The 18014-nt window shown below is 35.7% G+C and overlaps 1 protein-coding gene across 2 annotated transcripts in view; it reads right to left on the bottom strand.

Moving 5' to 3' along the window:
- Positions 1-1905: 1905 nt before the first annotated feature.
- EDEM3 (ER degradation enhancing alpha-mannosidase like protein 3) overlaps positions 1906-18014 on the bottom strand; it is a 60741-nt gene continuing 44632 nt past the window's right edge. Inside the window, exons 16-20 of one of the 2 annotated variants that reach the window (XM_072648398.1) lie at positions 17769-17925; positions 16332-16526; positions 12615-12780; positions 9352-9537; positions 1906-5843 (exon numbers count right to left, since the gene is read on the bottom strand). In XM_072648398.1, coding sequence (XP_072504499.1) covers positions 5437-5843; positions 9352-9537; positions 12615-12780; positions 16332-16526; positions 17769-17925 — 1111 coding nt within the window. In that variant the 3' untranslated portion in view covers positions 1906-5436. The remainder of the gene's footprint in view (positions 5844-9351; positions 9538-12614; positions 12781-16331; positions 16527-17768; positions 17926-18014) is intronic. The other variant, XM_072648399.1, reaches the window with a different exon arrangement.

Below are 18014 nucleotides of genomic sequence, written 5' to 3'. Positions count from 1 at the left end.
GAATAATAATAGTATCTACCTCCTAGGGTCGTTGGGAGACTCAAATGATGTACTATTTGTAAAGCACTTGGCACAGCGCCTGGGACACAGCAGGCACCTAGTAACTGCTTGTTCCCTACCCCTTGGGGCCTTTTGTTAGTACTCTCCACTTCTGCGCATGGCTACAAGCATGCAGACTTTCCTCAGTAACCCCTCTCTCTCCCCACTGGATGACTAACCCACTTTGTTTTTTGCTGACACATCTCTCTGACCCTCTCTCTCTCACATTCAGTGGGAATACACTGCATCCTACGCATGTCAATCATGTGCCTTACAATTAAGAAAGTGGATTTCAGGCATACAGGAACATACATAAGTGGGAAATGAGATGATCTGAAAGTAATTTGCTTATAAAATGAGCTGAATTCATTTTGAGGAGATCCCCCCACCCCCAAAGGAGCTTACTAGTCATTTAAAATCTGACAGTCCAACTGGACTACATGCTTTTCTCTAGACTCAGCATGCCATCTTCTGTACCAGACATGCCTCAAATACATTCCATCTCCCATTTTTCTTTCAAGGCTCAGCTAAGATGCCACCAATTCCATGAAGTCTGCTGTTTCTACTTTAGTTGGAAGTGTTCTCTCTCCTCAAATGTCCCCAAAGCACTCTGAATATCTGCTTTGTCCACAGCACAATCAACTATGTATAAAACTTATCTGGGTAGACATGAAGCAACCCCTGTGGCCACTCTGACCACCTAGTCCAACCTATATATGAAGGAAGCCCCACTATAACATACCCCAAAGTAGCCATCTAGTATCTGTTCAAAGACCTCCAAGAAAGAAGAACCACTGCCTCAAACCAGCAGGCAGATCCACCAGCACACTACTGAAGTCCAAACATGAGGTGATGAGGGCCTGTGGTGAAAGAAGGGGATGTATTTTTGCAAAGATTTTGCAGATGGTGAAAATGATGAAATCAACAGGTGTAGGCAACATATTGGCCATGGAGGATGAGAGAGTGAGGACTCAAGGAGCAGACTTAGGTTTCAAGTCTGAAGAACTAGGAGGTTTGGGGAGGGGAGGGGAGGATTCAGCAAGAAACTGCCAAGGAATGGTCAGATATGAAAATCAAAATGAAGTAGTATCCTGAAAACTTAAAGAGTATCAAGAAGAGGGCAATCAGTAGTGTCAAAGGCTGCAGAGAGGTCAAGGGGAATGAAGATTAAGAAGAGGCCATTGGATTTGGCAACTAAAATCTTGAGTAAATTTGGAGAGCGCAGTTTTGGTGACATGAGATCAGAAGCCAGATCATAAAACATTAAGAGAGTGCGAAGCATCCATGGCCTTCTCAAGGTAGCCACAAGGTACAGAGGAGATAGAGGACAGTGGAGATGGAAGATCAAGTATTTTTTTCAGGATAGGACAGACATGGACATGTTTATAGAAGCCTTCTGGGCTGATAACCAAGGTTCCATAGCAAAAACATCTGCTAGATTTCCAAGGGAACTATAGTGTATAACATAAAGAACAACGGACTAGGAGCTAGGATGCCAGAACTCTAGTCCTGGCTCTGTCGCTAACTATGATCCCAGACAAGTCACTGCCCCACATCTGAATTTTATTAACTAAAACAGCAAAATTCATACTAGAAACATAAACATTGTAGCAGAACAGACAGTATTAAAACCAAAAGGTAAACACTCTGAGAACCACAGTGCCAGTTGTTTAATGGAATACTGAGATGGCAAAAATGCCTTTTTTTAACTATTTTTGGGAGTTTAATTAACTCCACAGGAAGTTGTTTAAATCTTAATAAAGGAAATGTGATAGGAACAGCAGGGAAACCTCAAGACAATATCAAATTTATGACAATTTCTGTAAAAGTTACAAGATAATACTAAAAATTCAAAGAAAAGCTTGATTAGAATATTTACATATTTTATTAAATCTTTACAATCGGCAATTATAATCAAATACACAATTATATATACAAGGATTATATACATTTCTGCCCAGACTTTTACATCACAGTACAGTTTTCCTTAGAAATATTGTATACATTTATCACCAAACAGTAAAATCCAACAGTAGTGTTACAGCACCTGTTAGTACAGACATCTTTTTTCATAAATTACATTTATAAGAAAATATACGGCTGTAAATTGGGCTTTTAAAAATGTCTTTTATAAAATCTGAACATACAATATTTCATTCACAGAATGTTTTTTTTTCTATGTTCTGACTGAAGCCTTGTGCATAAAACAAACTATTGGAATATTTACTAGGTTTCTTATCCACCCCCACCCCCAAATTATGAACAACATTGGACTAATGCTGAGCTTTCTGCTAAGTTGGGCATTGGGTTTGGCAGGAGAACAATGTTAATTTTATTGTAAGACAGTTACAAAATGATAAATAAAAATAGACAATAAATATCTTTAAGAGAATAAGAATTGACTTTAAGTTAGATTAGGGAATATGATTGTAAAACTCTCTAATTTTAACTAATCCAATATTGTAAAGAAAATGTTACAATGATTGGTTTTGATACAAGACCTATACTTGTCATTGGGAACCTTAAAACACATACCCAACAAAACCCCTCACTTAACCACATCTGATAAATTATAATTCTCTAATACTTGGAAGTTTCAAAGAAAAAGTACTGAAGACTGATGCTAATAGTTCATAGAAAAGTTATGAGCAGGCTAAGACTCTAGTTGTTTTCTTTCTATTAGGTAAACATTAGCTTTTTAAAACATGAAAATACCTGAATTAAACCATCCCCTTTCGTTTCCTGCCCTTTTCCTTCATGTCTAACTTTAATTTTCCAATTAAAATCCTTGATTCCAGGTTTGTAAACAGAGTGCAAATTCCTCCTGGTCAAACTACTTTTATGGCTCTGGTGATCACTTCAGCTTAATCTCCAGGCAGTCAATATTTAACTGAGGTAGACCAGATGTTTCTAAATTCAGGATTTTTTAAAAAGTCTCCCAAATCTATAGGAAACAATTAATGTATACGAGTATGTCCAAAAAAAAAAAAACCAAAACTTTACTTGATACTGCTGGGGTTTCTTCTTAATGAAATAAAGAACTATTTAGTGGCAGTATGATAAATTGTTTAAGACCCTAAAGCCAGTAAATTATAGGTAAGGACACAGCTGGGCTATATGAGGTGAACACTACTTACTAACCTAAAGATAAATTCAGAGCCTGCAATTGTTTCAGGTAGTCGGCCTAATTTGTCAGGGCTTTTTATTTGTTTTTAAATGATTCAAATCCCTAAACAAGAGAACCAATTCCTTCCTTAAAGAAAGGAAAGAGGTCCCCCTACTGGCCAAGGGAGGGAGGCATGGCAGCAAGCCACCTATTCTGATCGGCCTCCAGATCCTCCGTTACTAGGTTCTTGGTGGAAAATAATTTACTTTGTTTTGACAATTCCGAAAGCTTAGATACAGGAAGTGATGGCTCTAAGCTACAAAAATGAAAGCAATGCATATAAGGCTCCCACAACCAAAGTTTGGAAGACCATCTGTTCTTCCTCACCAAGCCCCAGCCCCTCAAATGAAGGCAAATCAAGTATTATTAAGCTTCTGCTGTTTTGGCAGTTCTGAAATCAAGATCAACAAAGCACTTTATCTACCCTCCTTTATTCTGCAGTATGAAGCTTTATCTTCAAATATCAAATTTCTCATGCAGAAAGACTAAAAAAAAAAGTCTTATTTTGGAGTAAGACTTAATTAAGGGCCAATGAAGATCTTATTTGCTACCAATTTCTTTCTAAAGTGAATTTTCATTAGATTTAATTTACTCCTGCCTCAATTACGTTTAACTAGAGTTTTTTAAAGCAATTACTTCCCCCCCTTACAAAAGAATACGCCATTTATCTGGAATCTAAGTCACACTGTACATGAATATACATAACTACAAATGCCATACAGCTATTCTGATTAATAACTGCACATACCGTTAAAAGTTACCAGTACCACAAAACTGTACATAAAGAAAGTCATCTTGCCAAAGGATAATCAAGGCAGGTAGGGGTAAGGGGGGTAGGGAAAAAGATTTAAGCCTGTCTTACAAACTTTTAGACTGATTCACAAATGTTTGGAAAGGGTTACAAAATGAAGCCATGATTTTACTGCTAAACAAGATGTCTACAGGAAATCAAAAGTTAATTAACCAAACGCTTAAAACTTGCTAAATGTAGCCAGCATTAGATTACCACAAAATGAAGTTTTCTCATAAAGCTACACGTTAGTTGCTACTGTGTGAGTTTCTTCATAGATGACCACAGACAAATTTTCTGGTACCCATTCAAGAGAATACTTATGAAAAACATGATTTGACGGAAAATATGAATAGCCCTAATTGCAACTTTAGAAAGAAAAGTCCTCAAAGAAAAAAATACCAGTTATCCCTGGATTTATATATCACCACCATAGTTTTATCATGGCTCTAATAAGCTGGACAAATGGAACAAATGGAGTCAGTTGTTGGTGATACTGGCCGTATGGCTCAAATTGCATACTAAAAGTGTGATATATTATAAGGCTGATGATGTTCAGAGGTAACATCTTCAAGAGAAATGAACTAAAAAGAGACTTGTGGTCTAGTCTACAACAGAGACAACACTAAGTTCTAGTGTTACTGAGTAGTTATAGCTTTAAAAGCTTTTACCATGGCAGGCCCAAAAGGAAGTCTGTATTGCAAAATTGTATTTTTTTTTTTTGGCCCTGTTTTCCAAGAGTACTAAGCGACCATTTTCCATAACACATCACAATGACCTTTTTGCCTGGTCCCACTGATCGGCTTCCATGCAGAGAAATTCACTGAGAAAGCACATTAGGTTCACCTTTGGTTTGTATAAAAAAGGGCAATGTCAAGAAGAAAAACCCAAATCACTTTGTTCATTTGCCAATGAAAGAAACAAATGGAAATAATAAGCAAAAATGTTCTTAATAAAAACATATTTGCTTTGTAACGAACTATACCAATTGTAGTGGTGTTTATAAGGCAGCACAATCCTGAATGCTCACAGCACTTACCTGCCTTCAAAAGGCAACCCAAGTTCCACCTCCCAAAGCTCTAGTGCCAGGAGGTAGTAAGGGCTACTATATTAGCCAAATGCATCATGCTTCTCCCTTTCAGTGGCCCCGATGCCCAGGAATGCCCATTCCTTATTCCAAAATTGTATTGCAATGCTGCCATGTCTGGAGGGGAAAACAGGAAGCTCCCATTTTTTCTAATGGGAAAAGTTTTAAACAAGGCCAATCCTAACATAGCATGCACTGGATTTCTAGATTTTTAAATAATCCAGTCAGAACTTGGTTGCTCATCACCTCATTTAACAACTCCCACATGAGAGCCTTCCTCGGCATTAGGTCTACTGTACCCAAAGTTCACCTTTTCTCCCTTTTTAAATACCCACCAGAAGATGACTTGGTAAGTCATAGTTCGTCCTTTTCCATCATTTCAAATGCTTCTATATCTTCATTCCAGTCTGCTAATATGGATTCCATAGGCTGGACTTTATTATCCCAGCTAACATTCGGGTTAGACTCTTCTTCAGTCTTTGATTGTTCTTGAGGCTGGTTATCTAACTCTGTACATTCACTGTGATGGATTGTAGTCTCATGGTTTTCGGTGGGACAGGAATCTTCTTTGGAAGACGAAATGCTGGCACTGTCCACATCAGCAGGAGATACTGATTCTGGTTGAGAAACTGGAGAACTTTCTTCCACAGATTCCTGACTGACTGAACTAAGGTCCTGAGAACCTGATGTAGTCTTTTCAGATTTTTGATTCTCAGAGTCATTTTCAGAAGACTTTTGCTCCATGTTTTCTACTTCTACATCTTTAAAAGAATGAAAACAAGCTTCATGAGACTTAAAAGCACAAAGCAATAATGGTACTTAATACTATACTTATCCTCTCAAAGACAAATTTATTCTATGTTAAAATTTTAAAAAGTCAAATGGTCTGAGAATTGACTCAGATTAATTCTCTTAAAATTGCATTCACAATATAATCATGAAAATATTCAATATTATTTTCTAACCAAGTCCACACCAAAAAGGCATTACTTATAAAACTGAGACAACTTATTCAATGCATTAAAAAGATTGTTTACATTGCTATTTATCAGTAAAAAACCAAGAAATAAAAAATCTTTCTTGTAAAAATATGTTCAACACCCTACCCCACATCCACCCTCTTCATAAAAAAAGAAGAAAACTTTATCAAACAGCCCAAATAAGACCTAGACTGAAAGCAACCTGTCATTACTTCATTATTATTATCAATGTCATCATTAAATAGCAACTAACATTTATATAGCATTTACTATGTGTCAGGCACTATGCTAAGTGCTTTAAAATTATCATGCCATTTGATCCCCATGATAACCCTAGGAGGTGAGTGCCACTATTCTAAAATTGAATTCTATCTTACATTTATAAATAGCGTTCATTCTCAAATTCATATGGTAGTCAAAAATGAGATTATACTTCTAGTAATATCCAACAAAGTGAAACTTTAATAAAAGACATAAAGATAGTTTGAATGCAATAAGAAAATGATTAAAAAGCACTGGAATTCCATCTGTGGCTTCTTGCCATCTTGTGATGACAGAAAAAGCAATAGATTATTGTGCACAATGCAATGAGCGAGGAAATAAATAATTAACAAATGCTTATTTGGAGAAAACTTAAGAAAGAACCAATGGGCTCTTCCTTTGGGACTTAAGAAACACAAGAATTTATGTCTCTTTGTAATAAAAATTCAAAGAATGAGATATTAGGAAAAGATGCAATGGTATATCCCATGCAGATGTTTTCTTATTACTTCCAAAACATGGGATAAAAACATACCAGGGACAAACTCAAAACTAAATTAATAATTATGCTACCTATTTAAAAATTGGCATGGTAATACTGAATAATGTAGTCTTGAACTATGAAAATAACTCAAAATTTATATTGCATTTTAAGTTTAGAAAGCATTTTTTCTCACGGAAACCCCATGTATTACCACCCGCAGTTTTAAGGTGAGGAAACTGAAGCTGAGAGGTTAAATGATTTGCCCAATGGCACATAGTGCTGGAGAAGGAATGTGAACCTAAATCTCCTTACTCTAATTCAACCAACAAATCCAATGCTTGTTCTAGTGTTATACCATGCTGCCTGTCATTCATTTGTATCTGAGGAGTCCAAAAGCAATGTCTTAAAACAGGGTCCACTATAGTGGAGGAGTAAACGAATGACAACTCTTACAAGGAACAACTTAGTTTATCAACAGATGGTTAGAGTAGAAAAGGGCCTTACAGATTAGTCGAAGGGCAGTGCTGCCCCACAATTAGTTATTCTTAATTACTGTAAGTCATGCTACTTTATTAAAACCACTGTCCTGTCCTATGGTATGATCTTATTTTGTACCTACACTGATAAATACCGAGTTGTGACTATAACATAACCTGTTGCTGGTTCAATTATGTAAATGAATGGTTCTCAGAAGGAAAGTAAAAATACTAAAACAAAGGTTTTTCAAGAATGAGGGATCCCTTATTACAAATAAGACTTCAAAAGCTATTTTGCTACATGGGGGAAACACCACATATGAGAATTTTTTTCTTGTTAATAAATAGATGAGCTCTCACATACACCCTGAGATTATCAACACACCATCAACTTCAACAAGGACTCATTACCAACTTTTCGCAATCTGAAAACCTAACGAATTGTAAAACATTTTTTTAAAAAAGAGTATAATCAAAACATTAACATTTATACACAAATGGCAAATAAAACAACATATTCATTAGTGACCTACACATGGACGGAGAGTGGTTACAATATCTATTATATTTTTCATCTAAAAGGATATGTTGGTTTAGTAAAGCACTATTCCTGACCTAGGATTTGAAAATAACTGAATCATGTATAGCCAGATGTTATTATGGCATTTTTAAAAACAGGATTCAACTGGTACACATAAACTTGAGGACTATTCATCATCCAAGATACTTACTGCTATCAAAAATGTAGTTTGGAAGCATTTTACCTTTAAATATCGTTGCTGAAATTCCAAGGGCAGCAGAAAGGGAAGGGGAAAAAGAAAATGCATTAACTAGTCAAAAGCAGGAATGAATTCACCTGTGTCTGAATGTGTGTGAATGAATGAAAAGAATGAATGCAAGACTTAGAACAAGTGGCCCAAAAAGAAATCGGCTCAGAAAACCACTTTATTCTGTCACTCACTGGTAAATATTAACTCTTGGAAAAAAGTCCAATTGATAAATAATTAAAACCATAACAGAAATAAATTTCTGACTAGGACATGGACAGATCAGCACAGAGAACCTAGTTTAAGAAGGTCTCACTTGAAAAGCTACTCAATCTAAAAGCTCCGTCTGGATCTCTATCAAGCCCCCTGGGGTAAAGGAGCCATCACAGAAGTAGCTATTTACAACTCTTCTGAACTGACTAGAGTGACAAGCAGTAACGCCCCTGGGCCTTCTGAAGGCTGCTGTAAAGAGCATACAACAAACACTCTCCCCACTTTTCCTGGGTCTCCCCTTCGGATTATGGAAATGGACAAATGGTGCAGATGATATCAAATGATACTAATATTTTAAAATTTACAAATTCCTTTTATTTTTAGTGCTTTCAGATTCCTCAAAACTACTTTAGTTTAAAATAAAGAGCTAAATATACTCAGTGGCATTAAAGTGTGCTTTGTTTTGGATTTCAGACAATTCAGATTTTGTCCTATTTGTAGTTGCAGCCTCTTTCCTAAGAGGTTATTGCAAAGCTTAGAAGTCAACAGGGTGAGTAGTATATTTCTATTATGAGAACCTAAGATTGTTATTTGATTAAATGGAGTCTTGTGAGAAGAAACTATTATCATATTGACTCTAAAATTCTGTCATCTTGCTAGCAGAAAAATAAATCACAAAAGAAAACTGAAAGAGAAGTAGACTCAGTGAAACTGGGCAAGGAATATTCAAATGACTCTAATCCCCTGTATGTGCATCACAGTATCCCTTCTGTAAGTATACATACATACATATATACATATCTATATCTATCTATGTAGATATAGATATAGATATATATAGATATCTCCAAATACTGTGACTAACATAAAGCATTGATAAAGGTTATAATTTTTATAATACCCTAAAAATTTGGGAAAACTAAAAGGCAAAAAAATCTTATTTTAGTTCATTCTAAACACGAAGATATAAATGAAGTACTTCAAGATATTTTGAAAATTTTACTCTATAAAGAAAACTTTGCAACTTCCTTTGTAATCACTCAGAGCTAGCACTGACCTGCAAGGTAAACCAGTGATTTTGCCCTTACCTCGGTCTTTTGCTTTATCAGAGAGAAGCACTTCTACCTCCTCGTATTCCTTGATTGCATCCAATATAATATTTCCTTCTTTGTTGAATAAGAACAGCATGGGGATTGTAATGTCATCTGTATTCTTTCCATCACCAGCCATCTGGAAAAGAGGGGCAGTATCGCTACTGCTCCCCTCATTGTCATCTACCCAATGATAAATACAGCAAACTTGAAAACACTTTTCCTTAAGTATATATACCTACCATGATTTTTTTGTCCTTTTATCTTGCATACACACCTAAATCAAGCTATTGCGACAAAACATAAACTGCTCGCTTACAACGGTCTGAATGGGCACCAAGGTTCACCGATTTTCAATTTATTTTTTCTAGTTTCCGCTTTCATAAAGAAGGGAATAAAATTAATCAGCTCCCTCTACCAACCAATGATCAAAAGACTGACAGATGAATCACCGTTTTAGAGGGGGGAAGATGGAAAAATACAATGACTGATCTTCTCACTTCCACTAGTTGTCCTTCAAGATAATTGACATCTTATTTTCCCCATGTTCCAACAGCTTTGGATAACAGAAATTTAGACAAGAACAGTTTTCATTTCTTCCCTAATTCCCTGAAGCAACTATGGAACAGGTATGAAATAAAATAACTGATGAAACTTAAAACATTTTAGCATTAACAAATGCTATGCTTAACATAAAAAGGGAAACTTTCTTAAGTTTAAAGCTTTTCTCAGGTAGTGGGAAAAAAAACACTGGTATAAATGTTCAATATTTTACAATCACAAGTGAACAATTTCATTTACACTTAATGTGCAAAAATGACTCTCTGATGAAAATGATGAAAACAAAATGATGAAAAAAAACTGATGAAAATGACTTCACTGGAAAATAAACAGAAAAAAGCATTAGACTCAGAGTCAAGGAACCCACGTTCGACAGCTTGCTCGGCCATTTTATATGTATGACCTCAAAGTCAGTTAAGTTCTGTGAGCCTCCCTTGTCTTCAAAGTGAGGAAGTTGAACTAGAAGATCTTAAGAGCTTTTCTTGTTCTCAGAATCTATGACTATGAAGAAAGAAGGTTGGAACAAGTTACTGTATGAAATTTTTAGGGACCACTTAGCAAACTAATTCATTTTTCCCCTTGAAATGAAGTCCTCAAATTTTTTTCTGAAAAAGTGTCTGTTTATCCTGACTATGGATTTAAGAAAAGAAACAAATATACTTCATGAAGTTTTATTTAAGTTGAGGATATACAAGAATGGCCATATTAATGGCAAGAAAGAGAATACTCTGATAAAAAATTCACCTTATCAAGAACCTGAGGGCTCTGACTGCTGAACCACTAGAAGGATTCTCTGAAGGGCAACAGGAAACAAAAGTAATGTCATAGGAGAAGAGAAGAAATGCAGGTGTCCACACTTTTAAAAATGAAGAGAACAGAGTTTGCAGAGTCGGCCAACTCTAGGCCAGTGAACCTGTCTCCTGGCAAGCATATACGAAAAAGGCCATGGTGAACCCAGGAACTTTTGCAGCTTTACCTGAAATAGGTCATGGATGGGGGTCAGGGGGGAGAAGAGGACTTCCTTTCCTAACAGGGTCACTGGGCTGGTAGATCAGGGGATATACCAGATATAAATTTATGTCAAATTTAGCAAACCATGTGACTAAATATATTCTGCTGTGCTTGCAAACAGGACAGGAGGCTAGAAGCACAGTCAAATATATTTGGAAATGGTGGAATGGCCCAAATCAAAGAATAGTCAATTATCATCCACTCTCAACCTAGAAGGAAGTCTTTAGCGGAGTCCCTCAGGATTTGTCCTTGATCCTGTGCTGTGAACGTATTTCATCCATAATTTGGATAAATGTATAGATGTCATGTTTGCCAAATTTGTAGGTGACTGGGAAGGGCAGTTAACATGTTGGGGGCAGGATCGGAAGGGCAGCAAAGGCTCAATCATCACTTCTTGGATTTGCTTTAGAAGGGATTCTTGTAGGATCCCATTCATGTGCTCTAAACTGCTGCTCAAAGAAGCCACTCAACTAGACTACATAGGACCACTACAAACTGAGGTTATCTAATATGACCAGGGCTCACAAGACCACATGGGTGACCAAGACAAGACTTCTGTTCTGTGACTCACTTTCTAACATCCCCCCAAACAGCTGCTTGTCTCTCCTCCTACAGCCCCTCCCTCTCTGCACACACTGAGATAACAGGCTCTGTGGTTTTCCCTCCTTTTCCTCCCCTAGTTTAGATTTCAAAATCCATCTATATTATCCTGTCTTCCTATCTGTATTGAAAAGATCATTTTTGTCCTTGCCAAAGACAAACCTTCCCTTGTGCACATGATACTATCTCTCTCATCTCTTACAGAAGCTTGTTTCATCAGGTTCCTACCCTTCAACTATCCAACCTCTTCTTTAATGTCTAGGATCTTGCCTAGGAATGTTCTCAGATGTCCCCCATTTTTAAAAACACTTCACGACCCTATTATCCCCTCAAACTATTGTTCTATGTCTCTCTTCCCTTTCTCAGAAAATTTACAAACCAGCTACTTGGTTAAAAACTGCTTTCTCCCTATTCAAAAACTTCAGTAGCTCCCTCCTCTAAGTCTCTAGGAGATCCTTACAAAGTCCTTCACAATATGGCTTAGTTCATACTACTATGCTTTGTATGTTCCAGCCCAACTGGCTTCTTTGCTATGCCCACAGCACAGCATGCACCCCTGCCCTCCTCCATACTTTTGGTAGGGCTATCCTTCAAGCCTGAAATATGTTCCCTCCTCTCCTCCCCCTCTTAAGACTTCTTAGTTTCCTTTAAGGCTCACCTCAAAGGCCATTCCTGTAGAAACCTTCTCTGACCTGGTTGAGATAAGCTAGAGTTACAGTAGCTAACAAAATAAATTCTGAATGGACTCATGAAAAATCTTTGAAACCAATGTTCTATAATCTCCTCTCCACCTAATATGGTGCTTAAGAATACTGAAGATACATGAACATAAACATATCCTATTGCTGAGATGTTGAAAGATATGTGATTCCCTCCATAGTCACTGCCTCCTTAGCAAGGATACAGCTGAGATACTTGTTTACAGTGACTGCCAAGAGCAATCCCACTGGCAAATCAACTTATAAAAAAAAGGGTAAATTCAATTTACAGGCAGGAAATTTTATTAAGGTCCCTAAGAAATTTTTTTAAGGTCTTTAAAATTACATGCTTGATTATCTGGTCAAGTAACAAAAGGAAAAATCGCTTACCAATAACAATGCCACCAATTGCACCAGCTTTTTGGATGTTTCGAGCCTTTTCAGCAAACATGCACTGGCCTCTTTGCATCAAAGCAATTTTCCCCATCACTGCCTCAGGGTTAGTAATCTCTGAACAGCCATTGTATGGTTTACTGCTTGCAACAAATCCTCTTGTCTATTTGAAATATATAAAAAAGGGATTAAAAATATGGTTAGGACACAGAATTCTGACTCTCCAAATTACTCAAGAGTAATCATTAAATACAATACTTGAGACTTCAAGAAAAGAAGGATTTAATAAGAACTCATTTCATTTGCATATGTGAGAACATATCTGCACATTTTAAGTTAATTTTTGGACTACATTACATCACAAGACCAAACTAGAAAATATTTAGTTGCTTCAGGGTACTTGTTATTCACGTGACTGTGTATTGGTCAGATCACTGCTAAAAAACTACCATCAATTCAGCAATACATCACTCTAAACAGTCTAGGTGTTCAAAAATTGTTGGGTTTAATTAATTCTGATTTTAAATGAGATCTTGGAAAAATAGTTTATCCAGAAGACAACCAGGATTACAAGGACTTCAAAAGCATGTCATGAGAAGAATACTTAACAGAATTTAGGACATGTAGTTTTGAAGATGGAACTAAGGTGAAATATGATAGCTCATCTTTAAATACTTGAAGACTAGCATGTGGAAAAGAGAAATTTGTTCTTTGTTGTCTCAGTGAATAGAACTTCAGCAGAAGTTATAGAAAAGGAGGCTTCAGATTAATATAAGCTTAATGTGAGATTTCATAAACTGTTATCAGTTTGGTAAAATCTACAAACATACTATATTCTACCAAAAACACACCAACATGTTCAAGACAGGATGGATTTTAAGATATTTCCAACTCAATTCCCAACTAGTTTTTAAGAAAACCAAAGTGAAATTCTAGCTCAACTAGAATTTTTTTTAAAATATATTACAGAACCATAGAATGTTAGAGTTAGAATGAATCTTAGCAGTTCACCTAATTCAATTCCTTATTTTACAGAAGAAAAAAGAACAGATAGATAGCTATTGACTAGCCCAGTTAAAACTAAAACCTGGCTCTTCGGTGTTCTTCCCATTTTATTGTCTTTAATAGTTTTCCCTAAAAACCTACTGAATGCATTGCCTCAAATATACAAATACAGATGAAAGTCAAATGGTATTCTGTTAGCTATATTAGCTTACAGAAATTCAAGATGATTTGAAACTACAAATTCACTATGAATTCAAAATTCAAAACATAAGCCTGTGAATAGCTTGTTTTTTAATAACTAACCTTTATAGAGCACGACTTGTCACCAAATCCATTTTTCCTTATTACTAATTTTTACCACCCTCTCCAACTTTGCCCCCAAAATCTTCCAAGTATTAACAGAGACCTTATGTGTCATACAGTCTATTTTCTATCTAATGCAGAAGTCCATTCTGTGGAATCAGTTCATTCGACATCTATTAAGTAACTTCCATGTACATGGCTTGGTTCTAGGCATATGCCAGTGACTATACCAAGTATACATGATTTCTCCATCAATGCGAAGTGCAAAATAGGAACTCTTTCCACCAATGCAGATTACTGGTATAGTGGACAGAATATGGGGCTGAGAGTCAAGATGTTTTGGGTTCAAATACAACTCACTCATTGGGAGGTATGAAACCATGACCTAGTTACTCAATATCTATATCCTTCAAGCAACTTATTTAGTAAAGTTACTTGAAGAAGCATAGATATTAAGTAATTTGCTCAGCATCACATTGCTAGTAAGTGTCAGAAGTGGGATCTGAATCCAGGTCTTCTCAACTCTAAGCCCAGGATGCTGTCAACTATGCAAAGTATATGTAACAACTCTACAAATAGGCTTCAAGCTTCTCTTTAAATACCTGGGAGGCAGTATGGTACAGAAGAAAGAGTACAGGATTTGGAGACAAAGGACCTTATTTCAAATTCTAGAGCAGGGTTTTGCTACCTGTGACTTTATATAAATCACTTAACCTCCCTAGGCTTCAATTTCCCTCACCTTTCAAATGAGGAGATTGGATAAGATGGCTTCCAGTTCTAAATCTAGGATCCTATGACCTGTAACAGCAGTGAGGTCACTACTTGAACAGATTGTGTGAGTTACTTCTTAACCTTCATACCTAAAAGATTTTGAAAAATATATAGCAATACAGAAATATAGAAAAAGATATGAAGATGCTTCATAAGAAAAGATTTCAATAGGCTGAAATGACTGTCTTTTAAGTCCTGAAATTAAGTTCATAAAAAGTAATTGCGCAGAAAGGCTATGATATGACTTAAGAGCACTTTATTTGATAAAAGACCATGGATTTATGGTTAACTCAATGCTCAACGTAAGCCTAATATGACATAGCTGCTAAAAAAAGGAAATATAATCTTGAACTTCACGAATATAAGGGTATTTTCTTTGGTGAAATTAATATAATGTTATAAGGTAGGTATCCCTAATGGCTACACTGGTCATATTTTAGTCTGCCTCCATTCTTTCCAGTGAAACGGCATTTGGAGTCTTACGTTTTTATTACAGATGGCATATTTTAAGAACACTGAAAAACCAGAACATACAGAAGAGGATATCCAGAACACTGAAAGAACTCCAAACCATGTCATGACTGACGAAATTAAGGACAGAGTTAGCATAGAGAAAAGAAGTACTGGGGTGGTCAGGAGAGGAGGATGGAGGAAAGAACAAAATAGCTATTCTGCATATTTTAAAACTGTCACATGTGAAAAAGATTGTATTTACTCCTTGTGTAGCTCCAGCACTAAGACTAATGGCAGAATGCCTCTTAAGCAAGGATATTATGGTTCAATATAAAGAGAAATGAACAATTAGCACATCAAGTACATCACAGGCACTTACAGAAAATACATCGTGTCATTTCTTTATCTCCTTCACTGACTGTAAAAAAAAAAAGCAGGCATTGCCCAGAATAGGCCCTTGAAATACCTACTGAATGAATGAATGAATTAAAGCTGTTCAAAAAGGAATAGGATGACTTGTTATATAGTGAGTTTCATGTTAGTACAAGTGCTCGTGAAGAATGGATGACTGTTTCAGAACCATGGTAGAAAATTATATTATATGATCTCTAAGAATATTTGTCAACTGACAGATAATGCATATACAATCAAAAAAGTTTCTAAAAAACAAAACTATAATCTCTAGACAATTGTAATTGTACCAAACTTTCTGAATGTTGCTATAACTTTATAGAAGATTAAATAGAACACCAAAATCCTACCAAAGCTTGGCATTCCATTCTTAGAATGAATACTAGGTATTCTTTAATCCTCTTCCCCATATGATTAGTGAAGGCCAAAAATCACCAAAAAAAAAAAGGGGAGGGAATCATATTCTATATATGTCATCCAAAAGAGCGACAAAAGCCTAAAACAGAAGGACTTCTAGCTAGGAGATGCAAAAAACTAAATTTTTAGGTAATCAGTAACAAAAATTACTCTGGTAATATTTAATTTCTTTTAAGTTTGGCATGCTCAATTTTAAATTTTTTTAGTATAGTTTGCACAAATTTGGACTTGTGAATATTTAGCATTTTTTGTCAGAAATTAAAACTATATTTTTAGAGAAAAGATAACTTGGATGGTATTTGAACAATCCAAAAGCATTAGATACTCAAGAACATACATAAGATACACACATACCCCTGATTTGTGTTTAGACAGGTCCATCCCAAACTGTGCTGGCCCAGCAGTCAACACTACCCTACCAAAAAACGGGTGGGAAACTATTTGAACAGCTCGAGGTGGTAACTGTTGTTCTTTCTGCTGCTGACTAGACAATTCAATCATCTCTTGCATGAATCGCAAACCATCTTCAGCATCAAGTGAACTTGCAGCCTAAAATGAAAGGGAAATAGCTTTACCTGGGAAATTAAATGACGTTACATGTTCTACAAAACATTTTTGTTTTTTGGTGCCATTGAGTCTACTAGTCTTTGATATTTAACTCTATCCTTCTTTCCACCTATTCCAAATATATGTATAATCTCCCTAGTATTAAGAATAAAAAATACTTCTACATTACATTTTCTAAAGTTTATCAGTCTATTTACCAGTGGCCATCAACAATGCCCAAAAGGATACAGAATTTCACTTCTGAATCATTCTTTATTAATGACTGAACATCTTGATTTTCGTATTCTGCCTTCTTTTGTCTACTACTGTATCGATTATCCTAGTAGGCAGACCTAAGAGCCATAGATGAAAGTCGTCAAGGGACACTGGGAAATTTAGATCTGAAATAAAAATTTCCTAAGATTAGGTCTACCCTAAGGAAAAATGGTCTGCCATGAGAAGGAAGGGAGATAGAAAGTTTCTCTTCTCTATGTCTTCAAACAAATGCTGAATGATCACTTGTCAGGGATATTGCAGAGAGAATATATTACTCAGGTCCAAGTTGGATTAAAAGGCCCCTCATTACCTTTCAACTCACTCTATCACTAATTCTCTTTAAGAATGTGCCCACTATCTTCCCACATAATTATTCACTCCAAAGGGTATGAGCTGATACCCATCAAAAAAAAAGTTATTTAAATGTGGAGTTTACTCAAATTAAACATATTAATAATGTAAATAAGTTACTGGCTCAGTTAAAAGAAAAAAAAGTTCCTAAGTGCAGATGGTTCTTCTCTAGTACAAAATACATAGCTTACTATTAGTCATTTTGACAACATATTACTAAAAATACTTGAATTACTGAGACTAAAATAATTTTATAAAATGGGTACAGTACTTAAGAGGTAAACAGAAAAATGCACATAGAATTAAATATTTCTGAAAATGACACAGGTTATTTTTTTATACATTGAATAAAATGAAAAAAAAAAAAGCCAACATACGTTAAAAATGAAAAGTACAACGCACATAAAAAAGCCAAGTAACAATTCTGGGCCCCATTTTCCTTAACTTTCAAATGAAGAGACTGAACCAAGTTCTAATTCATTACATAAAATTCCACAATTCAAATGACAAACTGAAACTTTCAGGATATCAAATAGTTTAACTGTTTCATTTAATGCTAAAAAGATGCACAAAAGATATTGACAAAAGTTATCTCTAATTAACACAGCACAGTCTTACTTGAATTGCATGCTGGACCAATTGCACTCTTCCATCTTTGAGATGAATCAAACTAACTCCCATCTTTTTTAAGATTTCCAAATGCTCAGGGTTACTGGCCATGAAATCTCTGGCTCTCAGTGGCGGTTTAGGTCCACTGCCAAAACTCTCTTCTCTGCTAAGAATAATAATAAAGCAGGATTATAATTACAAAATAAAAAGTGAGAGACAGATATTATGTACCAATAGCTAAATTCCCACATATAT

This window comes from Notamacropus eugenii, chromosome 2, assembly GCF_028372415.1.
Source record: "Notamacropus eugenii isolate mMacEug1 chromosome 2, mMacEug1.pri_v2, whole genome shotgun sequence".
NCBI classification, from domain to species: domain Eukaryota; kingdom Metazoa; phylum Chordata; class Mammalia; order Diprotodontia; family Macropodidae; genus Notamacropus; species Notamacropus eugenii.
This window is presented reverse-complemented; position numbering and strand designations above follow the sequence as displayed.